Below are 24,136 nucleotides of genomic sequence, written 5' to 3'. Positions count from 1 at the left end.
CGGCCAAGGCTACGCCGACCAATGAGCGTCGCGCTTCTGTGCGGGGGAGGCGGCGTGTGACCAACTGCGTCTCTCGGGCGCGGCCGGCCGCCAATGAGTGTCAGCCGCGGTTCGCCCCGCCTCACCCCGGGGTCGGCCGTTAGCCAATAGAACGAAGAGGAGGGCGGGCCTTGGGGCGCGCTGACCAATGAGCGGCGGAGGCGTGGCGGAGTGGGGACCGTTCGAGGCCTGGCACGGACGCGGAGCCGCGCAGGTGAGGGCGGCGGCGGCGGCCCCGGGGGGGGCCCGGCGGGGCGTGGGGGGAGGGGGGCACCGGGCAGAGCCCGCCCCGAAAGGGCCGCACGAGGGGGGGTCCGACGGCTCCAACGCCCGCCTATGGCCCTCGCCGGGGGGGCCCGGCCCAGCCTCGGCCCTCCTGCGCTTGCCCCCGCCCCCCCCAGGCCCCGCTGCCGGGTCCCGGCGGTTCCGGGTCCAGGAGGGCACGGGGGGGGGAGACTCCGGGTGCGGGTCCCGGTTCTGCATCGAGCGCGGACGGCACCGTCGAAACCGAAAGGGCCCCGGCTCTGGGCGCTGCCCCGGTGCCGCCCCCCCGCCATGGGGCAGGGACCGGAGCAGGAGGAGGCCGCTCAGCGGTGCGGAGCCCCGCGGGGGCACCATTACGGGCGCTCACAGCAGCTCAAAGCCGCTTCCCAGCTGCCGGCAGCTCCCGCGGGGCCCGGCCCCCCCCGGGGCACCCGCAACGCCCCGCAAAGCTTGCACCAGCTCCTGCGAGCAGCCGCGGGGCTGCGCGGCGGCTCTTTTATCCCTATGGGAGCTCCAATGGGGTCCCCCTGACCCAGCGCCCCCCCTGCAGCTTGATCCCATCCCAGCGGCCGGCGGCCCCCCCTTGCCTGGCGCCATGAACGTCTTCGACCGCAACATCAACCTGGACGCGCTCTTTAAGTTCTCGCACATGTGAGTAAAGGGGGGGCTCGAGGGGGTCCCTCCTGACAGCCCCTCACTGCCCCCCCCATTGCCCGCAGCTCGGCTTCCACCCAGGAGCATCTCAAGAGGGTCTACGCCAGCTTCGCCCTCTGCATGTTGGTGGCGGCCGTGGGGGCTTACATCAATGTGGTGACCCGCCTGTTCCAGGTGAGTGCCTATGGGGTGTCATTGGGGCCCCCCCAGCTCGCACCCCTTCTGCACGGTGTGATGCTGGGTCCCCGTCTGCCTCTCGCCCTGCAGCTGAGCCTCCTGACGGGCCTGGGTGCGCTGGGGCTCATGGTGTGGCTCACGGCCACCCCGCACAGCCGCGACACGGAGCGCAAGAGGCTGGGGATGCTGACGGGCTTCGCCTTCCTCACTGGTGGGTGGCACCGGGGACCCCCCAGGGCCCAGTGGGGAGCAGGGGTGAGAGCCCCGAATGGCTCCGATGACGCCCACCTCTGTCTTGCAGGCATCAACCTGGGGCCGCTGCTGCAGATGTGCATCTCCATCAACCCCAGGTAGGAGCAGCCCCCCCACTCCCGGTGCCCCCCAGTGCCCCCCAGGCCCCATTCACCCCCTGTTCTCTCCCCCAGCATCATCCCCACTGCCTTCCTGGGCACCGCCACCATCTTCACCTGCTTCTCGCTGAGTGCCCTGTATGCCCGGCGCCGCAGCTTCCTCTACCTGGGAGGTGAGAGGGGTCTGGGGGAGGTCTGGGGGCTCCCCATGGCTGGGCAGGGCCAGGCCTCACTCCCTGCCTTCTCCCTGCAGGATTCCTGCTCTCCGGCCTCACCCTGATGCTTCTCTCCTCCCTGGTTAACGCCTTCATGGGATCCACTTGGCTCTTCACGGTGAGGTCCCTTTTGTCTGCCAGGAGCCCCCCGTGGGATGGGGCGATGGATGGATGGATGGATGGATGGATGGACGGACGGAGGGACATCAGCTCCCATTGGTGACACCAGCCCTATCTGACGTCCCCTCTCCGTCCCACAGGCCAACCTCTACCTGGGGCTGATGATCATGTGCGGCTTCGTGCTCTTTGACACGCAGCTTATCATTGAGAAGGCGGAGAGCGGGGACAAGGATTACATCTGGTGGGTGCTGGGAGGACACGGGATGGATGGTATGGGATGGGATGGGACAGGCCCCCCTGATCTCATCCCCGCCATCCCATAGGCACTGCGTTGATCTCTTCCTTGACTTCGTCAACATCTTCCGGGAGCTCCTCATGATCCTGGGCATGACCGAGGTGGGTGAAGGGGCCTGGGCATGGCCTGGGGGGGACAAACCCACCCCTTGGAGCCCCTCAGTGCCCAACCACCCCTTTTCCTCCCGCAGAACAAGAAGAAGGAGAAGAAGTGAAGCAGCTCCAGGCTGAGGTGGAGCCGTCCCCATCCCATCCCTGTCCCATCCCTGTCCCCATCCCACCCATTCCCGTTCCCTCTGGTCCATTCCAGGGTTGCGCTTTGCTGCCGTGAGAAGCAGCCGGAAGCTTTCGCCTCTGTGGGTTTTTCTCTTGTTCAAGCTTTTCTTTGATTAGAAACCGGCCGATTTGTGGATCCTGCTGGAATTTGGCTCTCCCCGACCCCATTTCCCACCTCCCCCCCCCCCTTATCCCAGGTCCCGTATCCCACAGCTGACACGTTCCGGAGCTTTCCAGAGCCACCGTGTCCCCACGGTACCCGGGATGGGGGGGGGGGGCAGCAGGACCTCCCTGCAGCCAGATTCTCCTTTAGTGCCAAGAAATCCAATGGGAAGGCAGCGGCGGGGCCAGCATGATCCAAACCAGAGCGATCCCAATCCCGCCGCCGCCCCTCTGTACACCGGGATGATTCAATAAACGCTCAGAATGGAACCCTCAGCCCCATCCCCGTGTCCGTGCATCCATCCCGCGGGCAGAGACCACAGCGGCTGCACAAGGACTATATAAATAAACGGGGGGGGGGGGGGAGGGGGCATCTTTATTGAGTTAAAAACCCGGCGGTGGGGGCTGTACACAGCGATAGCACCATTGGAGAGAACCGGGTGATGGGGGGGGGTAACGGGGCACCGGGACCCCCCCATCCCGGGTACCGGGGAGCAGGGACTGGGGGGGGCTGTGGAAGACAAGCGAGAGCGGCCGGGGGGGCTCAGCCCTGGCTGCCGCAGGAGGAGAGGCTGTCATAGAGGGAGTCACTGAGCGACTCCGAGTGCTCCAGCCCCGGGGGGCCCCGGCCCCCGTCCCGCGACGCCGCCTCGGTGCTGCCCTCGTCCCCCACGTCCGAGGCGCTCGGGGTGCGGCTGCTGCTGGCGCTAAGGGCGGGCGGCAGCGGCGCCTCCGGGGACGCCCCTCGGTGCGCGGCGGGGCTGCAGGCGGGCTCCTGAGGGGGGAACAGCGCGGTCAGTGATGCCCCCCCCCCCCTTTCCCGTCGGTACCAATCGCACCCCGTTCCCCCTTCCTCCCGTTACCAGTGGGGGCCGGTGCAGCCCCTCCAGCCCCGCCGCGGGGCACAGGAAAGGGTCGGCGGCGCCGCAGGCTTTGGCGTTGGGGAAGGTCCAGTTCTTGCTTTGCTGGACGCGCCGCGGCTTCCCGGCATCGGCACCGGGGTCTGGGGGGGGCAACAAGGGAACTGGGGGGGTCAGCGATCGGCAGGGCCTCCCCATGACCTGCGCTGAGCTCCCGCCCATAGCACCTTGTCCCCACCATCCCCTGTGGGACGCTGACCTGGGGGCCCGGTGCGGTGGCTGGGGGGAGCCGGGGGCCGGCAGGTCGGGGTGCTCCGGTGTTTGGGGGGCACCAGCAGCTCTTCGGCGCTCGGAACCTCCCGCTCCAGCGTCCGGGCCTTGCGCGGCACCTTGGTGCTGGCCGGTGGCCGCCCCGGTAAGGCCCCAGCGGGCAGCGGCTCGGGGCGGCCCCGCGGCTTTGGGGTGCTCTTAGCGGGGGCCCCCCCATAGTCAGGGGGCGGGAAGGTCCCGATCCCGCTGTCCAGTGTCCGCGTCAGTGACCCACAGGCTGCAAGCACAAGGGGAGGAATCAGTGCGGGGAGGGGGGGGGTCCATCCTGGTGCCCCCCATCCCGCCCTATCCCACCCCCGGCGCCCCCTCACCGGCGAAGTGCTGCGACGTCCCCGACTCGGACAAGCTCTCATCCGAGGGCAGCTCGTCCCGGAGCCCCACATCCGGCACCTACGGGGGGTGCGGAGGGTGAGCGGCTGCGGGGGCCGATGGGGAAGGAGTGTGCGGGGCTGGAAGGGTCCTCACCTTGTCGGGGGCCTCCCGCAGGTGCCCCACGATGCCGTTGCGGGGCGGGCGGCAGAGCCGGGGGTCTTTGGCGTCGGGGGGGACCCTCCGGAGGTCGCAGAGCTCCCGCTTGTGCTCCAGGCGGCTTTCGTAGGGCGCGTCCTTCCCGTCCACCCTGCGGAGCGCACAGCGTGGGGCGGGCACCCCGGACCCGCGCCCCCCGACCCGGCCCGCAGCGGGCACTGACCGGTCCAGGAGCTGCTGCATGAAGGTCTCTGCCGTCACCTCCTGGTACAGCACCGGGAGGTGCCCGGTGCCGCGGGGGCCGCTGCGGGGGCGCCCCTTCTCCAGCGCCAGCCCCTGCAGGAACGCGTGCTCCTCCCGCAGCGCCTTGCGCAGGTCCTCGGCCTTCTCCATCAGCTTCGAGATGTTGAGGCTTTCGGCCTCCAGCTTCCGCGCCGCCAGTTTCACCTCGCGGCGCAGCGGGGCCGGGGTCCCGGCCCACTCCCGCCCGCGGCCGCCGTCCCCGCGGCGGCTCAGCGCCGGCAGCTTGCTCCGCCGCAGCCCGAACCAGCTGGCCAAGCCCCCGGCTGCCTTCCCCTTGGCCTCGGCCGCCGGCGCCCGCTCCTGCCCCTGCAGCCGCAGCACGTTCTCCTCGATGCCCTTCATCACCTTCTCCTCGATGGCCGAGTGCGCGGCGGCGCCCGGCAGAGGGCCCGGACCGGGGGGCTCGGGGGCCGCTGGTGCTTTATGGGGCCCCGCCGCCGCTTTGGCTCCCGCCGGTTCCTCACCCCGCGGGGCTTTGCCGGGGCCCGCCTTGGTGGGCAGCTTCGTGGGGCTGCCGTGAGGGCTGCGGGTGGCTTTGGCGGGGGGCGCCGGGGGGGCCCGCGGTGGGGTCCTGCCGCCGGGGGGGCGCCCCTTGCCCCCTGCCTTGCCGGGATCCCCCATGGAGCCGGAGGAGTAGCACCGCGCCAGGGGTTCCCCAGCGTGCACCGGCTCGGGGTGCTTCAGGCTGCCCCCCAAACCCCCCCCTCGGGACGGGGGACGCAGCTCAGCCCCATGGCCCCGCTCGGGCCGGCCCGGGCCGGGGGGCTCCCGGCCTTCAGCCCCCCGCAGCTTGCCCAGGGCCGCCAGGCGCTCCTTGAAGGGGAGGTAGCCGGGCTCGGGGGGCTTCTTGCCGGGCCGCCGGGACGGGGCCGAGTCCCCCGTTCCCCGGCGGGTGCTGGGGGGCGAAGCTGCCGCCCGCTCGCCGCCGGCCGCGGTGCCCGGAGTCTGCTCGGCCGCCTCGTAGGGCCGGGCTGGGGGGAGAACGGGGACCTCGGGGGAGCCGGGCTCGGGGGGGGCATCGGGGGAGGCGGCTCTGGGGGGGGCCTCGGGGTTGCCGCTGCGGCAGGGGATCCTGGAGGCCTGAGCAAGCTGCGGGCTGAGGCGCAGCCCCGCTGGGGGGGGCGGCAGCTTTAGCACCTTGGGGGGCGAGGGCAGCGCGTTGGGGGTCCCCCCGGGCGACAGCGGCGCGAAGCCCCCCTCGGGGCTCTCCTCGCCCGGGGCGCAGAGCCCCAGGAAGGACGCGGGGAGCTCCCCCCCGCGCCGCTGCCGGGGGCCGCCCCCGAGCGCTTCCCCATTGCGGCGGCAGCAGCCGGGCTCCCCCCGCAGCAGCCGCTCGGCCAAGGCGCTGAGCCCCAGGCGTTCGTCCGGGGAGGAGCAGGGGCTGCCCTCGGACCCCCGCCACCCCCCGGCAGCCCCCGGCGCCCGCAGCGGGCACAGGGCCCAGGCCGGGGCTGAGCAGGGCTCGGGGGAGCCGGGGGAGGCCGGGGGGGGGCCCAGCAGCGGGTCCGTCTCCTCCAGCTTCCGCAGCACCTCCAGGATCTGCGCTTTCTTCTTGAAGAAGGGGGAAAGGGCGTCCAGGGGCGCGGGGCTGAGCCCGGGGCTGCCCGACGGCACCGGCGGCATCACCTGCGGGGGCCGGACACCGTCACCCCCCCGTGCTGGGGATGGGGACACAAGGGGCAGATGCGCCTGGAAAGGGCAATGCCACGGCTCGAGGATGGGGACATCAAGGACCCAGGGATGGGGGACAGAGGAGAGGACACCACGGACCCCAAAAGGGGGGTCCCACGGGCTGGGGACACCACACTTCCTGGCAAGGCAATAGCAGGGGCTTGGGGAAGGGGACAACGGGACGGGGGGGTCAGAGACGCTGGCACCCACCTCTGGCAGAGGGAGGCAGCACCCGGGGGGCAGCAGGGGAGGCGGCTGCTCGGCACAGCCCTGCTCGGGGCTGCTGGGGGCCTCCAGGGGCACCGGTGGCAGCTGGAGACGGGGGTGACACCAGGTTAGGTCTGGGGGGGAGGCTTTGCCCTGCGCCCCCCCAGCCCCGGCCCTACCTGGGGCAAGGACCCGGCCGACAGCTGCAGCTTCTGTTGGAAGAGGTCGCTGAGCGCCTGGTTCTGCCGCTCCAGCTCAAAGACCCGTTTCTTCAGCTTGATGCACTCCTCCCGCAGGTCCTGGACGGGGCGGGATGGGGAGGGATGAGCCGGGACCCCCCCATGTCCTCCGACCCCCCCCGGACCCTCCCCGACACCCACCTTCTGGTTGAGCAGTGCCTGCACCACGTGGTTGGCGACCTGGGGAGCAGAGGGGGGAGCCTGGTGAGGGCACAGGCAGCGCCGTACCCAGCACACGCGTGTTCACGCGTGTCCCATGCGCGTCCGCGAGGTACCTCGTCCAGGCAGCGCTCGTACGTCTCCCGCTGGTTCTCATTGGCCTGGGCCAGGGCTGAGTTCTCTGCCTGGGGACAGAGTGGGGACAGCTCAGAGGGTGCCCTCCAGCCCCTGGGACCCCACTTTTGGGGTCCGTGGGGTCCCCTCCTCTGTTCCCCTTCCCTGGGTCCTTGGTGTCCCCATCCTTGAGCCACGGCAGCGCCATTGCCAGGCCCAGGGGAGGTGGTGGATGGGGACCCCCTCATGGCACCGAGGGAACCCTCCTCTGCCTGGTGGGACGGATGCCATGGGCGGCAGAGAAGCGCTGCCCTGCACCGTGGTGCCTGGGCACTGGCTCCCGGTGATCCCGGCCCCTACGCACCTCCAGCTCCCGCAGCCGCTGCAGCAGCTCATGGCTGGTGCCCGGCTCGCTCCCGGCTCCCGGCGCCTCGGCCACGCTCTCCGACATCGCGGGCTGCGGGGGGACAAGCACCGGGCCGGGCCCCCCGCGTTCTCGCTCGGGGCTCCCCCGCGGCGTCACCTGCCCGGGAGAACGGCGCTGAGGGGGGAGACGGGGCCTTGGGGAGCCCCGGGGCTGAGCCCCAACCCCACCGGTACCCGGATCCCCTCCCGGGCGCGCAGGGGCGCTGGGACCAGCCCCGGTCCTCGCACACGGGGATGTGCAGCAGCCCCGGGGCCCGCACTGTGACCAGCCCCGGGATGTGCAGCCCCCCCAGGGGCTGGCACCGGAACGCGCAGCACCCGGTGCACAGGACCCCGGGGGCAGACGGGCGCCCCCTCCGGTGCCGCACACCCTGCTCCCACGGGGGCTCCCCCCGCCGCCGGTGCCGCTCGCCCCGGAAAAGGCACCGGCCCCACGTACCGGCCCCACGCACCGGCCCCGAGCACCGGCCCCGCGCACTCACGCCCGCGGCTCCCGGCGGCGCCGCTCGACCCCGTTCAGTGCGGCCCCGGGGCCGGTCCCGGCGGCAGCGGAGGCTCCATCCCGGCCCGGCCCGGCCGCGCTATTGTTGGGAGGCGGCGGCCCCGGCTCCGCCTTCCCGCCGCGGCCGGGGAGGAGCCGGGGCCGCCACCGCCTCCGATGCGCGGCTCCGCCAGCGCCAGCCCCGTGAAACCGGCGAGGGGGGGACCGGGGCAAAGGAGACCGGAGGGAGAGGAAACACCGTGTACCCCAGGGGGAAAAGGGCGCCCCATGGAGAGGCACCCCCCTACAGCACGCTTTGGACGGGGACTCCCGGAGCCTGAGCACCCCTCGGGGTGTCCGCGGGGCTCCAGACACGGACCCCGCACCCCAACGAACGGGGCCAGGGTCAGGGCTCACCCCAGCTCCGCCGCCTCTTCCCAAGCAACGCACCGAGAGCAGCGAAACAACCGGAGCCTCCGGCCCCGCTCAGGGCACGGGCACGGGAGGGCCTGTGAGATGCTTCCCGCGTCCCCACCGAGCCCCATCCGGTCACCCCAACCCCCTGACCCGGGTGACCTCGGCCTCACCCCCCGGGTGCCGCCGGTCCCTGCACGGCAGCCCCGGGTCCCCTCGCTCGTGCTGCCCCCGTGCCCCCCCCCACTGGGTCCCGGTGGTGCCCGCGGGCCCCGCGGCTGCCCCGGCGCAGGAAGCGGCCGCGGCTCCGGCTGCGTCACGGGGGGAAGTGAGGCTCCGTCTGGAGGGGAAGGGCAGCCCGGACACCCCCTCGAGCCCGCGGCGGTGGCACAACCGGGGGTTCCCGTAGAGGGACGCTGCGGGCGGTCCCTGTCCCAGCACGGGGGTACCCGGAGCCCGCGCTGTGGCCCCATGGGTAGCTTTGGCCTGCCCCACACTGGGGACATGGTGGTGACAGCCCCGAGTGCCCGCAACCCCGCTGGGTTGCTCCGGGGCACGCTGGGGACAGCCCGGGGACAGGAGGGATGCGCCAGGGACAGCAAGGACACCCCGGGGACAGGCGGGATGAGGCAGATACAGCCCTGGGGCAGCGGGGACATGTTGAGGACAGATTGGACATCCCAGGGACACGGGAGACAACCGGAATGCCCTGGAGACACTGGGGACAACAGGGATGCACTGGAGAAACTGGGGACAACTGGGATGCAGTGGGGACAGCAGGAATGCAGTAGGGACGCTGGGGACAGCCGGAATGCACTGGGGACAGCAGGATGTGGTGGGGACAATTGGGATGCACTGGGGACTCTGAGGACAGCAGGGATGCAGTGGGGACACTGGGGACAACCGGGATGCAGAGAGGACAACTGGGATGCACTGGGGACAACCAGGGTACACTGGAGACAGCAGGAGCACACTGGGGACAACTGGGATGCAGTGAGAACAGTGGGGACGCAGTGGGGACCCTGGGGACAACCGGGATGCACTGGGGACAACTGGGGACAACCAGGATGCAGTGGGGACCCTGGGGACAGCAGGAGCACACTGGGCACAACAGGGATGCAGTGGGGACAGGAGGGACCAGTGTGTGGGATGGAGGAGGGCAGTGGGGGACGCACCGGGGACACGGGCAGGACGAGCGGGCAGAGCCCGGCTCAGCCGCCTTGTATCGGGAACCCCCCGGGATGTTCGGGGGGCACCAACCGGGGACACGCGGGAGGGGGGGTCCAGGACACCCCGCGCCGCTCCCCCCGGTCCCGGTCCCCGCCCCACAGCGCTGCGGCGCGGCCTCCCCGGGACCCCCCCCGCCGCGGCAAGACCGGACTCACCGGGGGCTACGGCGGGGCGGCGGCGGCGGCGCGGGGCGGCATGGCCGGGACCGGGGATGGGAGCGGGGCCGGGGCTGGCCCGGCGGCGGCAGCCGCGGTGATGTCATGGCTCCACCGGGCCGGCTCCGCCCTGCGCCCCCGCCGCCGCCAATCCCAGCCCGGGGGCGGGGGGGTCCCTGTGTCGCCACCGCCTCCATCCGCGGGGCCTCCCCCATCGCGGGGACCGGAGGTGCCCGACACGGACCCGTTCTCTGTGCTCCCCCCCGGCCCCATCCCACCCTCACTGCATGACACGGACACGGACACCGAGCTCCATCACTTTATTGTGGGGTTCCCCATGGGAGCCCCGCCTCCGGGGTCCCCCCACAGCTCCTGGGTGATGCTGGATGCGCCCTGGAGCCGCTCTCAGGTCCCGGCGCTCCCGGATCCCGGCCCCACGTTCCCGTTGGCGGCTCCATGGAGCTCGGTGGAGGCAGCGGCTTCCTCCGGTGCGAGGGGGCTCTGCTGGGATGCAAGAGGCACGGGGTGGGTGCAGGAGCACCGGGGATGGCTGCGAACCACCCCCACCGGCTGCTGTTGCTCCTGCTGGAATTGGCAATTCCATGGGCTGGGAGCGCCAACGGAGCGGGAGCAATTTCCTTTGGGCTCCTGCTTGAAACCAGCAGCTACAGCGAACTGGAGGTCTTCAGTGAGGGCCTGGGGGGGGAGAGGGATTGGGGCTCCCCCCTCACAGCACAAGGGTGGCACTGAGCAGCCATGGAGCCAGGGCACCCCATGGATACAACTCTGTGGGGCACAGAGCCCATGGATGGTGCAACCCCATGAACAGGAGATGGGGGGTCCAAGGCTCTGGGTCCATACCTGCAGGTCAGGGCCAGGGGGGAAGCCGCTGTCCCGCTCCTCGGGCTCCTCCAGGCCCAAGATGTCGATGGCGGCCTCGGCCACGTCACGCAGGGCCGGATCCAGCGCCACGGAGGGGTCGAAGAGCAGAGGGGAGGGGGGGCACTGGAGCCCATCGCCCACCACGTCCAGGTCCTGAGGACACAGCAGCCCGGGCCTCAGTGCCCATGGAGGTGCCTCCTCCAGGAGCAGCCCCAAGGGCCCCGCTGCTTTTTGCTCTTTAACCCCATTTCCAAGGGGTTTAAGCTGAGCAGGGCAGAATAATCCAGGATTAAACCCCTCGTGTATTCCCGATGGGAAAAGAGGGGGAAAATCCTCTTTAGAAAGCCCTAAGTAAGGATTTAAATGAGAGCAGAGCGGGTCGGGGAGCTCTGAGCCTCCTGCACCCCCTCCCACCCCAAGCAACTCCTGTGCCCTAAGGCAGCAAGAACCAACCTAATCCCCTTGGATCTGTGCTGGGGGGGGACATTGACCCCCTAGAGCCCCACGGGGGGGTTCTGCTCCCAGGCCCCCACTCACGTCACTGAACTCCAGCGGGAGGCTCTCGGAGGGCTGCAGCTCGGCCGCGCTCAGGTACAGCTCTGTGGGGGCAGCCCCCAGTTCCTCGGCCCCCCCCGGGCCCTGCTCGGGCACGTACATGGGGGGGGGCAGGCGGAGGTGCAGGGGGCAGCTGGGCTCCGCACCCAGGCTCAGGGGCACGGCCCTGGGGCAGGGAACGTCCTCGGAGCCCCGGCAGGGCCGGAACAGTGCCTGGCTCGGGTCCTGGCAGATGTCTGCGGATGGCGTCAAGGGAAAGCACCTCCAAACAGGGATAAACCCCCCCAGCCCCTCGCGTGGAGCTATCCCAAAGGCACAGCTCCCTCCTGGGGCACACACACACACAATGCTTTGGCCACAGGCAGGAGCTCAGTTCCGGTGTATGTATTTGCCTTCCCAATGGAAAACCTGTTCCTGCCCGAGGTGTAAATGGGATTTCCTGCCTTTAATCCCAACCAGATCCACCAGGAGCGAGGAGCTGCAGCCCAAGCCCATACCCTGTCCCCACAGCGAGGTTCCATCTCCATGCAGATGACAACGGGAAGCAGGTTTTGGGTGGGAATCAAGGCTTTCAGGTCAGACACATCCATATAACCCCCCTCCTTGAGCTTCCAGAGCCACATCCAGCAGGGAAAGGCACCAGGTTTAACCCACTTTCCTAAGCCGTCCATAGGGCAGACGTGGAGGGGGAAGTGCCTCTGAGAGGGCACATCTGGATCTGTCTGGACAACCCAGCTCAAGCCCTGCCTTCAGAGGCAGTCATAAAGCCAATGGGAGAAACTTCACCTGCATCCCAGCACTGGGCTCATCCCTTTCCTGCATGGGCAAAGCGAAGTGGTGTTGGTGTTAGCAGAAGCTGAGCCCAAGGAATCCAAACCCCACCTTTCCCACTCGAGCTCCAGCTGCTCCAAAGGGATCCAGCCTGGCTTTGGTGTGAACTCCATGGGCACTGGAGAGGAACCAGAGCAGCTCTCTGGGAGCCAGGGTGAGGAACAACCAAAGCCAAGCAGTGAATGCAGCTCCAGCATGACCCAAAGCTACCCCAGGGCACATCCACGCAATCCTACTTGAACAGGGAAGTGGAGACCCCGATGGGATGCTCCGGGCAGAGGCTCCTGTTGCTCCCACACGAATTGGCTGATCCACGGGGATGGGAGCACCAACAGACCGGGAGCTGCTTCCTCTGGGCTCCTGTTTGAAACCAGCGGCTACAGCAAACCACTGGCCTTGATTGAGGGCCAAAGAGCGCGAGGAGGCAGAAGGGACACCCAATGCCAGCAAACAGGAATGCGGGATCAAAGGATACGGGTCAGGCAGTGCCTGGTCATGGGCAGGGACTGGTTGGAGCAGCGGACGTCATCCACGAAGGCCAAGCAGCGCTGGCTGGAGCGGGTGGTGTGGGCCTGCAAGGCAAGAGCAGGGCTCAGAGCTCACAGCACCACGTCCTGCCTCCAGAGCACACCAAGAGCAAGGGCTCAGCACCCTCCAGCTCCTCAGCCTGTCCTTCTCCTTCCATTAAACAGAGCTGAGATAAGGCAGGACTTGACTGCAGGAGGGAGAACTTCCCCAACCTGGCTCAAGCCAGGTCCTGGAACGCTTGGAATTGTGAGACAGCTCTGAAGTGGCTGCATTCAGTCTCATGTGTATGCAAAGGGCCTGCCTTTGGCTCCCCACCAAACCAACGGTGTCACCACCCTATGGAGCATTTCCCACCAGGCTCCCTCTGCCCCATCCCTCTCTGGATCTCATTCAGGGGCACCTTCCCCAACCCCACACTCGAGCCCTGCTGCAAACACCTCGGTGATGCCTTAACCAAGGCGGGTCCCAGCGGCTCCGGGCTGCAGCGAGGCTGCTCCAGAGGCCGGGCTGGCACCGGGAGGGGTGGCAGGGCCGTTCTCACCTGCTGGGCCGCACCGTCGGAGGCCAGCGCGCGGCGCTCCCGGAGCTGCCGGTGCAGCAGCGCCTCCACCCCGTAGCGCTGCCGGTAGCGCCGCAGGCACTTGAGGCGCTTGAGGCTCTCCCGCTCCTTGGCCAGGAGCCCCTCGGCGCCCGTCAGGAGGTTGCTGCCTGTGGGGGGGGACGGGGGGTCAGGACGTGCCCTCTGCTTCCATCCCATTCCCTGGTACCCAGAGCTCTGCAAAGCATCCGATGCAGCCGGGTCGGATGCGTGAGCTGGGAGCGTATCCGGGGGTGGCAAAGCAGATCCCATCCGAAATAGCTTTGAATCATGGAATTGGGGTGGAAGGGGCCTTAGATCACCCAGTTCCTGGGCAGGGACACCTTCCCAATAAGATCCCTTCTGATTCCTGCAGCAGAACAGGGATTTCTCCAAGTCCAGCTCCTGGTGCCTGTTCCGGAAGCTTCCCTGAGCTCTCCCAGCAGTAATTACAGGGCAAGAGCTGCTCTTCCATCCCTGGGTGGTTATAAAGGGCTCTACCAAATTGGTAGGTACCAAACTGCAGTTATTTTTATGTGCCAGGGCCTTTTCCAGCAGGAGCTATTCTAAGGCCATGCTGGAGCTCATCTGTGCTGAGCAGGGCTACAGGAGCACAGCCCAAGTGGTGGAACCAACCTTGGCTGCTCCACACAGGGCCTGACAGCTGAATCCATGCGTTTAGAACCCCCAAAGCAGGAAATCCCATCCAAAGCAAGCACTTTTGTCTTCACAACTCCCTTTGTAGTCCCATTTCCTGACAACCCTGAAGAGCAAAGGAACCTTCCCAACGCCACGATAGCATCTGCAGACACAAGGCCAGCCCCAGCCACCTCCTGTGGTGGTTTCAGCCCTTCCCAAGGCAAACCCCCCCCCAGTTGGAAGAGCAAGGCTCTGGGGGGGGCAGAGAGCTCCAGCACTTGCCTATGGCCTCGTGCTCGCCCTTGCGGCTGTGCAGGAACCGCCGCTTCTTCTCCTTGAGGAGGTGCTGGAGGCGCTTGAATTGGTCGATGTAGAGCGACTGGAGCCGGATGAGCTTCTCCCTCATGATGAGAGCCACCTCCTCGGCTGTGTACACCCCGGCGTGCCTGGAAGACACCCGGCAGGGCCCATTGCATTGGGGCTGCTCCCCTCCCCTGGATCACACAGAGCCACGGGCAGGAGCAGGAACACCCCATTGCTAAGTAGAGACTCCTCACAACCAAGATGTGGGAGCCTTGGAGCCCCAAGGGTAACTGCACCATCATTAACATCACCCCACAAGCACCCCTTGGGGCCACCCTGAGCTCGCAACACCCAACCCACTTGAGGGGATCCTCCTGGTCGCTGTCGATGCTGTCGGCCTCGCTGTCTGGGTCCCCTCGCCACGTCTGCTCCACGGTGACTGGGTCCTGCTCCCCATCGCTCCAACTGTCCTCATCTGCAGGATGCACGGTGACAGGACATCATCCCCTCATCCCCTGTGCCCCTAGCTCCAGCACTGCACACACGGACACCCCACAGAGGCTCTGCCTCTGCTCTGGACCTGCTGGAGCAAGTCCAGAGGCCACAGGGATGCTCAGGGGCTGGAGCAGCTCCCATATGGAGCCAGGCTGAGAACACTGGGGCTGGAGCAGAGAAGCTGCCTGGAGAGCTCAGAGCAGCTTCCAGTGCCTGAAGGGGGCTACAAGGATGCCGGAGAGAGACCTTCACCAGGGACTGGAGCAATGGGACACGGGGTGATGGGTTCAGTTGGATACAGGGAAGTGAGGGTGATGAGACACTGGAATAGGTTGGATGCTCCATCCCTGGCTGGCTTGGACGGGGCTTGGAGCAAGCAGCTCTAGTGGGAGGTGTCCCTGCCCATGGCACGGGGCTGGCGCTGGAGGAGATTTAAGCTCCCTTAATCCCAGCCCAACTCCATGATGCCAGAAGGGATTTCCTGCCCTGTGGCCCTTACCCAGGATGCGAGTGGCTTCGCTGCGGCTGCTCTCTGCAGGCTGAGTGCCCGCTTCTGCACGGGCGTAGGCGCTGAGCTGCCACAGGAGGTTCTCACCCCCGGCCCCGGCCTGGGGCTTCCTGCCCTGCGCCTGCAGCGCCAGCGCGTTCCTTCGGGCGTGCTCCGCACACAGCGAGGTGCTGGGGGGAAAACACAGGCTCAGCACCACCCCGGGCCACAGCAGGATCAGCCCCTGGAGCCCGGGCAGCGCCTCTGCCTGCAGGGACACACAGCACTGAGGTGGCACAGAGCTCGGTCCTTAAAGCCACTGGGGTGGGTTCTGCTCCCAACCATTCCTACCCCGCTTCCCAAGCTTGCCCACAGCAGCTCCTTGGTTCCAGACTGAATGGGGACACCCAGCGGCCACATTCCATGAGGGGAGCTGGGCTCTGCTGCTGCACTCACTGAGCACCAAGGTTCTTCCCTCCCTGGTTTCTATGCACCAGAGCAGCACAAGCGCACCCCGGCCACTGGCTCCACCTCACCAGAGCGTCTGTGCTGAGGATGAGCCATGGGCACAGGCTCAATGAGCCTGAGCAGAGCTGCAGCTCTGACCAGGTCCTGCATCACTGCAGCCACCTGATGATGGACCAGGGAGCAGAGACAACCCCAGCACCCAGAGCCCTTTTCTAGCTTCAAACACGCCCTAAGGAGAGAGCCCCTGGGCTGCAGGGCAGCAGCAGCACCAGGAAAGGCTCCTCTTGCTCTCAGGGTGCACTCACCCATCCTTCTTCTCCGTCTTGGGCGCCGCGTTGGGGCAGCGCCGCCCGTTTTTGGCGGACACGTAACTGCACTGCTTGAAGGGGGCGGTCCTGTCCTCCAGGATGTGCTTGATGCAGAAATCCTGCCCGTCCAGGCGGGGCTGGGAGCAGGCCCGCGGGGTGAACGCACAGGCCAGCGGCTCCTGCGCCCGCGGCACCGGCGGGAGGCGCCCGCGGCTCGATGGTAACACGTGGATGCGGATCCGGTTCATGCTTCCGAGCTAAGGAGGGAGCGGAGGCTGAGGTGGGGATACAGGAGCTCGCTACATCCCGGTGCTCATTCCTGCTCCCGGTACATCTCCCCACTCCCGGTGCCGCTCCCTGCTCCCAGTACACTCACAACACACCCCTATGTTCACCCCTGGTCCCGGTCCATTCCGGCACATCCCCCTATTCCCGGGGCATCCCCTGCTCCCGGTGTATTCCAGTGCATCCCAGTATACCGTACATACCGGTGCTCACTCCTGCTCCCGGTGATCCCCTGATCCCGGTCCATCCCGGCGCATTTCGCAGTACTCCCCCATCTCCTGTGCCCATCTCCCGTTCCCGGTGCTTCCCCCCGCACATCCAGGTCCATCCGGTCCCTCCCGCCGCACACGTGCTCCACCGCCCACCCCGCGCCCCGGCGCCGCTCATGCGCAGTCCCTGCCGCCCGCCTGCACCCGGCGCCGCCATTTTGTCCGCGGGCGGCGGGCGTGCTGGGAGCTCCGCGGAGAGGCCCGGGCAGCCCCAGAGGAGCGGAGAGCGGCGGGGGGGGCGGCTCCCGCAGCCGGTGCGGGTGCAGGGACCGGGTCAGCGCGGAGGGGCCGCGGTAAAGCGCTGCAAGGGCCGCACCAGAGACGGGCGCCGCCGCCGCCATCTTACCTCGCTGCCGTCCGGCCTCCCTGCTGCCTCAGCGCACGGCCCGCTCCGACACCTCATTGGCTCAACCGGCAGCCAATCAGCGGCGGTGCGGACGAGCAAGCCCCGGGCGTGGTTGGCGGGAGTAGCTGTCACTCCGCGGGGATTAGCCACACCCCGTGCGTCACGTGAGAACGGCGCGGCGGGAAACCCATACGTACGGGCTGCGGGACCGGCCACCGGGAGGAGTGACCGGTAACCGGGGCTCCGCAGCCATAGAACCGGGCTCGGTGTGGAACAAGAGCCCCCCAGGCGCACAGACAGGAGGGTGGGAACGCTGCTCCCTCCGGATCGGGCCCTGCACAGCCAGCATGGGGCTGCTGTGCCTCGGGGGGTGCCTCCCGGTGCCTCCCTACCCGGTGTCTGAGCCAGGCCCCGGCAGCTCCTCTGGGCTCTGCCCCCAATGAGCAGCCTCACCCCAACAACGCTCAACGCCAACCACCCCAAAACAACCCCACAAAGCCCCATTCCCATTGGTGGTGGGGCTGGAAGGGGGATCTACAGCAGGGAGGGATGGAGATAGGCTCCCAAAAGCAGAGCAGCTCCATCACCCCCAGTCCCTGCCTCCCCCTTCATCTCCCACTCCCCTCATCACCCCCAATAACACACACACACACACACCCCAGATTAAAGGCAACGAAGCACTAAGGTATAAGTTACTGCTTAAATTATTTGTAAAACGTCTTAAATTTTCTGTGACATCTTTTAAATACCCCCCAGATCCCCCCCCAAATGCGTGTTCCCCACAAGGGGGGGGGTAGGGACCGAGCCCCCCATTAACTGCAGGTCAATGGAGGGGGGGAGGGAAGGAGCAAGGACCAGAGCAAGGGGGTTTGATCCTTTCACAGCTTCACCAACGCCCGCTCTAAATAGCAATAATAAAAGTTATATTATAATAAAATAGTTCTCTCGTGAGGCAGTGGAGCCCAAACAGCCCTTTCGGGGCAGCCCAGGGCTGCGGGGCCAACTCAGTAGTAAAAAGGGGGGGGTTACTTAGGCAGAGGGGGCAGCGGGGGGGGTGGTTCTGATGGCAGCGGCGGGGGCCGGGGTTTGTCCGTGCTTGGGGCCGCTCTGGCACTGCTGGAAGCCCGGGGGGGGTTCAGGAGCTCCCCATAGGAGTGGAAGTCGAAGGCGGGCGGAGGGGTGGGCTGCATGCCCTGTGCGCTCAGCAGCGAGTGCAGCATGTTCACTGTGTCCTGGTAGTCACTGGCCTGGCTGGAGCTGTGCCCGTTGGCCCCTGAAGGCCCCTTGTCCATTTTGCTGTGGGGCCCCCGCGCTTTGCTGGCAGCAGCGAAGGGGAGGCCTCCCCCGTCCGTGGAGAGATGGGGGTACGGGAAGGGCGCCCCGGGGCCTTTGGAGGCTTTGCTGCCTTTGGGCTGGTGCTCATGGGCTGCAGCGGCTACCTCCTCGGGCAGAGGCCTCTTGCGGGAAGAGGAGAGGGGCCCGTAGCTCTTGTGGGGCACAGCCCCAGGCTGGCCGCTGTGCTTAGAGTCCCCGGGGCGCTTGGTGCCGGCACTGCTGGGCCCAGCACCGAGCTGTGGGGGGAAGTGTTTGTGCGAGTGGTGGTTGTGGTGGTGGTGGTGGTGGTTGGAGGAGTGCCCCTTGTGCTTCTCCTTGTGCTCCCGGCTCTTGGCGCTGCCCTCCTCCAAGGAGCTGTGTCTGTCCCCGCCCATGGGCACCTTGATGCGCATCTTGATCTCCTCCTGCTTGGAGGGCAGTGGCCTCTCCCCGGCGCCACCGGTCACCGGCAGCCTCAGCTTCAGCGCTGAGGCTTTGTCACCCTTGTGGGGGTTCTCGGGGCCGCCAATGGGGATCTTCAGGATGATGGGCGATGGGTCCCTATCCTGCACCTCCCGCTGCTGCTGCACCAGCAGGTTCTGAGCAGCATAGGCGTACTGGGACCTCACATTGGCCTCCATATTCTCCAGTTGCCTCTTCTGCGCCGCCAGCTCCTCAGCATGCTTGGCCCTGTACTCCTTGAGTGACACCTTGGCCGCCGGTGTGTTTTTGCTGCCCTGCTTCTGATAGGGGGCCCCATCCTGCTGCTGCCCGGGGTGCTCAGCACCGCAGCTCTCACTAGTCCGGTGGCTCTGGGCTGGCTCCAGCTTGGCCGGGGGGTACCAGTGCTCCTGCTGCTGGGCCACGTCGCTGCTCTGCTCGCTGGGGGAGTCGGGGGCGGGCGGCAGCGCGGCGCTGGAGGACGTGGACATGCTCATCAGCCCCGCAATGTTCATGTCCGAGCTGTTGTTCCGGGAGATCATGTTGAGGATGGTCTGCTCCGACAGGCTCTCGTCGTCCCCATGCTCGTCAGCCTTGGACTTCCTGGCTGCTTGGGAGGCCTGGAGGCAAGGCAGAAAGCACAGCGTCACGTGGGGCTGACCCAGGGCTGCTGGGGGCAAGCTCTCACTTAGATCCACTTTATCCCCATCCCTCCCCAAGGGGGAAAAGCCCCAGGCCATTGTGGTGAGGCTGAAACCTCATCATCATCTTCACCACAGAGCTCAGTTTGGTGCTGAAGCACCGTCCTGCAGATGCAGTGCCCCCCCTGCCCCCCGTTACTGCACTGTCACACTGAGGTGCCACACACAGGACACCAGAGCAGGTCCTTACCCTCCAGTTGCGGATGCGCTTGAGCCGGCTCGGAGTCTTCTCCAGGATCTGCAGGAACTCATGGGTCAGCTCTGCAGAGGAGACACAAAGCCAGGCCCCTTGGTCAGACCCAGCCAGAGCAGCACTCGCCACGGCACCCCCTACTCGCTGCTGGATGGAGCTCCTGCTGCCATGGAGCTACTGCAGAAGGGGAATACTGCGAGCCACCATCACTGACCACAGGTAAACTCATCTCCCTCGGTGCCTTTTGCCGTCTCTGGTGGACCACAGAAGCTGCTGCTGCACTGAAAGCTTGGCAAGACCTGAAGCCCTGGAGTCCCTGCAGTGCCCATGGGCCGGGGCTGAAGGCAGACCCAGGACCAGAGATGCCAACACAACAGAAGAGCCTTTGTTTTTTGGGGGAAAACCTCGCTCCCAAACTTACCATCTAAGAGCTCCAGAGTTACAGTGCCATCAACGTATTCCCACCAGTGCTTCCCGTCCGTGGAGACTGGGATCTCCCAGTTGGACCACTTACAAGCCAGGTGGATACAGACGCAGGCCACAACGGGAGGGGTGTACTGCAGGCTGAAGGTGGTCAGATGCAGGCTGACGGCACCAGCAGGGAGAGAGAAACAGAAAGCCATGAACTCCCAAGCCTGACCCTCGGCACTCACCAGCGCCCACTGACACCACTGCAGGGGCTGGGGACACAGGGGGGACACCCTCGCGGGGTCCTGCCCCCGCTCCAACCCTGCACTCTCCAGCCCTGCTCCTGCTGGGGCTCATTTGGGTGCAGGCAGCTCTGGTCAAGGCTCTGCCAGCCCCAAGCTCTCCTGTGGGCTCTGCTCCAGGCAATTCCAAGCGCAGCTCCTGGGCTGGCTCTTCCCAAGCTGAGGAAGAGCACTCAAGGTGTGGGTGGCTCCAATGGGACAGCTCAGCCACCAGCACTGGGAGGTGGGAGGGGAGCAGCGATGCCCTGAGCACGCATTCTGCCCTCTACCTGCAGGAACACAGGCTCCCATCGGGAGCACATGGAGCACCCCATGGGAATGGCAGCCTCTTGATGGGAGGACCTGCACCTCCTCGCCATGCGGGGGTCAGGCCACACTGCTCAGGGCAATGCAGAGGGACAGGCAGCTGCAGCTCACACTGCTGCCCCAGACCAAGAAGCCAAAGGCAGGGAATTGTGAGCCTTTGGCCACTCTGCCAAGGTAAGAAGCAGAGTTGTGTTCTCAGAGAGCCTGAACCCTGCCCTAGGATGATGCCAGAAGGAAATCCAAGTTAGAACACCTCTATCTGCCTCATCAATCCAATTCCTCGCTCTGGGCTCTCTTGGCATCACTTGAAGGCCGCACTGAGGCCACATTTCCTCCTTTCCACCTGGATTTCTTTCCATTCCAATCTTAACCTGTGATTCCATGGCTGCTGCAGGGATAAAACCTATCTCAGGGCTGCCTTTCCCTACACACGTTACCAACAGCACCTTCCTTTGGGAAACCCACAAAGTGCCCATGGATTAGAGACCACCTTCAACAGTCGCTCACCCCAGGCCATGGGCTGGGAATCAGCCTCTGCCAGGGCCTGTCCCAGCTTTTCCCTCCCATCCTACCACTCCTGGGAGCTCTTTTCCAGGTCCACACCTCGCTCTGCTCCCATCGTGAGCTCCTGAAGCCGCTCACCCAGGGAAAGGAAGGCTGGAAGTGCTGGCATCAGCCCTGCAGTGAGGATCTCAGGCCAGCCCCACACAGAGCATTCCCGATGGGAAACCCAAAGGCTTTCTGTTGCTTCCGAGGCTCAAGAACAAGACTTTTCCCTTGTGAGGCCTCACGCCTGCATCCAACTGCCCCTCTACCCTCTACATCAGCTTTCTGGGCTACAGCCAGTCCCTGGTGCCAACCCTCACAGCCCCACTTCAGGGATAACTCTGCAGTGAGACCCCATCCATGCATCTCCAGCCTCCCTTTGTGCTTTGGGTGGGGGGGGTTTCAGCCTTCACAATCACCTCACTCCCCATAAAGCAGGTTCTGAGCATCCCATCCTGATGCTGCAGCTGGTTCTGAGCAGGAAGAAGGGCTCAGAGCCAACACCACTGGCTCAGAGGCTGCCCCGTGCCCGGGGTCACTGGTGCCACTTCTCCTCCAGTTAAGACCCTCTGCCAAATATGAAGCGATTGTAAAGCAATAACCTGTTGGTAGCCATGAAATAGGAAGTTTGGGCCAAGTCCTTGCTGGCTGCAAGAGAAAAGGAAAGAGCAGGGGGTCAGTGTGTGTGAAGTGACAGATATCACCACACTGCAGCCCAACCCAGGCCTCTCAGCACCACCCAGACCCACAACAGTGCGAGTGCCCCGCAGCAAGGGGGGCTTCAGAGCTCAGTGCATGGGGAGGGCACTGCCGCTGGGGCACTACAAGGGGTTTACAGCACCCAGGTGAGGTTACACAAAGGAGCAGCCCCATCACTCACCTCGCACCAACTGCGTGCACTTCACCACGTGGGTATGGGGGTGGTCAATGGTGATCTCAAAGCCTGGAAGGAGAAGACAATGAAGGCATCAGAACCCCATGGACCTCCTTAAGGAGGCTTCCTCCCTTCCCTGCTTTGCTCGCAGCCACAGGACTTGGGTTCTCCACTCCCAAACCCCAGAGCTGCTGCTCCCAGACCTCCAGAAGCAGCTTGAGAGCCCTCAGTGCACACAAATGAGCTCAGCACCAGCAGGACAAAGCCTCTCAGTGCAGCTGGGAGGAAGGATGGGACAATAGCATCTGCTCAAAGGCATCTGCCACCCAAAATGCTAAGAGGAAGCAGACGCCTTCCCTTTGAAGGAGGCTCCAGCACTGCAGAGCTTCAGCCTCGCTGCAGCTTCCCATTCACTGTGGGCATGAAGCTCCAAAGGGATGGAGGAAGTTCAAACCAGGCCATGTGTGCAGCAGATTTGGTTCTTCCCATGGGGAATGCTTCTTCCCATGGGGAATATTCTAGAAGCAGCAGGATGGTAAAAGGGCAAGAGGAGAAGCTGCAGTTCGGCCCCCGCTTTGCCAGCATCAGCCTCTGTGGTCCTGGTCGCCCCTGCGGCCCCGCAACGAGGGAGGCCCCGCTGCTCGGCTCAGCACAAGCTGCTTCCTGAGCACAAGAATTATGGAGCATCGTGGAATTTAACAGGACAATGGGACCTGAGCAGCACAAAACCTGCTTTGGGAGGGGGGAAAAGAGACTTTAACTGCTGGGTTACACCTGAGACAAGGAGAACAGGAGAAAGAGGGTGGAAAGGAGAGGAGAGCTTGCTGCCTGGGCTCCTGCTGTGGAGAAGACCGTGGTGCTCTGCAGAGCATTCCTGGCTCTGGGAATGCCGGGCTGCTTTGGAACACTCACCCAGGGTCTGCAGGATGATGCTCTCTAGAATGACCAGGTCTTGGGCTTGCTGCAGGTAAGCCTGGGGTGAGAGGACACCACGTTACCCACAGTGTAAGTGCACACCACCACCAGCAAAGCAGCAAAGGGGAATCCCACTGGAATGGGGGGAACTGGCCCAGATTCCCAGCTGGAAAAGAGGCAGCAGTGGCCCAGCTCCTGCTTGTCACAGGGAGCCTCTCAGTGCTGGTCCCTGACACTGCATGGGCAGACAGCGATTTGCTGCTTGATTTCCTTTCAGCTTCCCTGGATAAAGCAGCTCCAGAACTAGGGAATCAGCGTGTGGGGAGAGCAAGGAACAGTCACATCCACACCCTGCTCTGTGCACACAAACAGGAAAGAGAAGCCCTTTAGGCACTGAGCATCCCCATCCCAGCCTCCCCACCATTCCCAGCTCCCCACTCACCTCACTCTTGGGTTCCAGAGGCGGTTCCAAGGGATGCAAACAGGCGCGAGCCACCTTGATGACATGTTCCAGCTTCCGAGGCTGCTCCTCCACCTTGGCTGCCAGGAAGAGAGCGGCTGGAACCACGGCCTGCAGAGGGGAGATCCAGCAGTTTTCCAAGAGTTAGGAAGTTCAAGCTTCAAGCAACAAAACAAGGCTCATTCCTCAACTTATAAACCAGGTAATGAAGCAAATCCAACCCCCAAGAAGAGGGAAAAGGGGCTCCCAACAGCTCCAAACGGGCTGCTCCCCCCATGTCACCCCAAGGGGGGTTCCCCCTGCCCCGCACCCCCCCAGCCCCAGCACTTACGTTGCGGTGGAACTGAGTGAAGGACTGCACCATGTAGAAACGGTGCATGTACACGATGGCCGTGTTGATGGTGAGCTGAGACCTGATGGCGCCGTTAAGGAAACACACAGAGCCCTGGCAACACCCGCACCTCCCCTTCACCCCCTCCAGGCCCCGGTGCACCCGGGCCCGGCCCAGGGCCTTCCGCTTCGGAGCTCCCCGCGCTCCCCGCCCCGCAGCGGCGGTTACCCGAGCGCAGGCCGCGCGGCCTAGCGCAGGCCGGATACACGTTGAGGCGCTGCCCCATGTCCTGCAGTAGGTTGGCCGCCTGCTGCCGGTACGAGAGCTCCTTGTCGGGGTCGAGCCCGGCGCGGCGGGAAGGGCTCCGGTCCAGCTGCTCGCGGCTGAAGTACCAGCGGCGCCCCGCCGAGCCGCCGGCCCCGCCGCCCGCCGCCGCCTCCATGGCGCTCTGCGCCCGCGCACGGAGCGACGCACGCACGCACCGCTACGCGATTGCGTCACAGAGCCGCGGCGGCGCGCACGGACGGGAGGGGCACAGCAGAGAAGCCGCGCATGCGCCATTGGACCTCCTCTCCGGTACCGGGCCCCCCCCTCGGTACCGGGACCTCCCCTCACTCCCCCCCCCGCAGACGCCAGGCCCCGGCTCGTATCCAAAGTGATTTTTATATATAATTTATCTGTACACACATAGGACAAAGTACCTCAGGTCTGTGCTGGGGAGGGGGAGGCCAAGGAAGGGGGGAAACCGGTGCCCCCCCCCGGTT

At 66.1% G+C, this 24,136-nt stretch overlaps 4 protein-coding genes across 10 annotated transcripts; 1 reads left to right on the top strand and 3 right to left on the bottom strand.

Annotated features, from left to right (window-relative positions):
- Nucleotides 1–118: 118 nt before the first annotated feature.
- TMBIM6 (transmembrane BAX inhibitor motif containing 6) lies at nt 119–2,827 on the top strand. 2 transcript variants are annotated; one of them, XM_080635598.1, is made up of 10 exons: nt 119–253; nt 854–954; nt 1,023–1,131; nt 1,225–1,345; nt 1,436–1,484; nt 1,560–1,657; nt 1,738–1,817; nt 1,960–2,060; nt 2,143–2,215; nt 2,305–2,827. In XM_080635598.1, the coding sequence occupies exons 1-10, from the start codon at nt 188–190 to the stop codon at nt 2,326–2,328; spliced, it is 822 nt and encodes a 273-aa protein (XP_080491724.1). In that variant the 5' UTR covers nt 119–187; the 3' UTR covers nt 2,329–2,827. The 2 variants fall into 2 exon arrangements, with proteins under 2 accessions (XP_080491724.1, XP_080491725.1); XM_080635599.1 differs by lacking the exon at nt 119–253 and having other exon boundaries at nt 261–954.
- Nucleotides 2,828–3,095: 268 nt separating this feature from the next.
- NCKAP5L (NCK associated protein 5 like) lies at nt 3,096–7,353 on the bottom strand (the record flags this gene model as incomplete). Its single annotated transcript, XM_080635554.1, has 11 exons — nt 3,096–3,326; nt 3,415–3,554; nt 3,671–3,958; nt 4,053–4,131; nt 4,207–4,360; nt 4,433–6,138; nt 6,394–6,495; nt 6,570–6,689; nt 6,771–6,809; nt 6,905–6,973; nt 7,267–7,353. The coding sequence occupies 11 exons, from the start codon at nt 7,351–7,353 to the stop codon at nt 3,096–3,098; spliced, it is 3,015 nt and encodes a 1,004-aa protein (XP_080491680.1).
- Nucleotides 7,354–9,939: 2,586 nt separating this feature from the next.
- Nucleotides 9,940–17,061, bottom strand: KANSL2 (KAT8 regulatory NSL complex subunit 2). Of its 5 annotated transcripts, none has more exons than XM_080635566.1 (10): nt 16,170–17,061; nt 15,679–15,938; nt 14,918–15,096; nt 14,284–14,398; nt 13,899–14,066; nt 12,946–13,108; nt 12,352–12,448; nt 11,028–11,281; nt 10,470–10,643; nt 9,940–10,304 (listed from the first exon to the last, which is right to left on the bottom strand). In XM_080635566.1, exons 2-10 carry the CDS (start codon nt 15,927–15,929, stop codon nt 10,014–10,016), a joined length of 1,692 nt encoding a protein of 563 aa, XP_080491692.1. In that variant the 5' UTR covers nt 15,930–15,938; nt 16,170–17,061; the 3' UTR covers nt 9,940–10,013. The 5 variants fall into 5 exon arrangements, with proteins under 5 accessions (XP_080491692.1, XP_080491693.1, XP_080491694.1 ...); XM_080635567.1 differs by having other exon boundaries at nt 9,940–10,112; nt 16,170–17,058; XM_080635568.1 differs by having other exon boundaries at nt 9,940–10,109; nt 16,170–17,058.
- Nucleotides 17,062–17,267: 206 nt separating this feature from the next.
- Nucleotides 17,268–23,932, bottom strand: CCNT1 (cyclin T1). 2 transcript variants are annotated; one of them, XM_080635559.1, is made up of 9 exons: nt 23,639–23,932; nt 23,373–23,454; nt 23,024–23,152; nt 22,579–22,639; nt 21,673–21,735; nt 21,395–21,440; nt 19,652–19,815; nt 19,228–19,298; nt 17,268–18,956 (listed from the first exon to the last, which is right to left on the bottom strand). In XM_080635559.1, the coding sequence occupies exons 1-9, from the start codon at nt 23,812–23,814 to the stop codon at nt 17,607–17,609; spliced, it is 2,142 nt and encodes a 713-aa protein (XP_080491685.1). In that variant the 5' UTR covers nt 23,815–23,932; the 3' UTR covers nt 17,268–17,606. The 2 variants fall into 2 exon arrangements, with proteins under 2 accessions (XP_080491685.1, XP_080491686.1); XM_080635560.1 differs by having other exon boundaries at nt 23,373–23,447; nt 23,639–23,755.
- Nucleotides 23,933–24,136: the final 204 nt, after the last annotated feature.

This window comes from Psittacula echo, assembly GCF_963264785.1.
Source record: "Psittacula echo genome assembly, chromosome: 27".
NCBI classification, from domain to species: Eukaryota; Metazoa; Chordata; class Aves; order Psittaciformes; family Psittacidae; genus Psittacula; species Psittacula echo.
The sequence above is the reverse complement of the archived record's forward strand: the minus strand, read 5'-3'. Positions and strand labels throughout refer to the sequence as shown.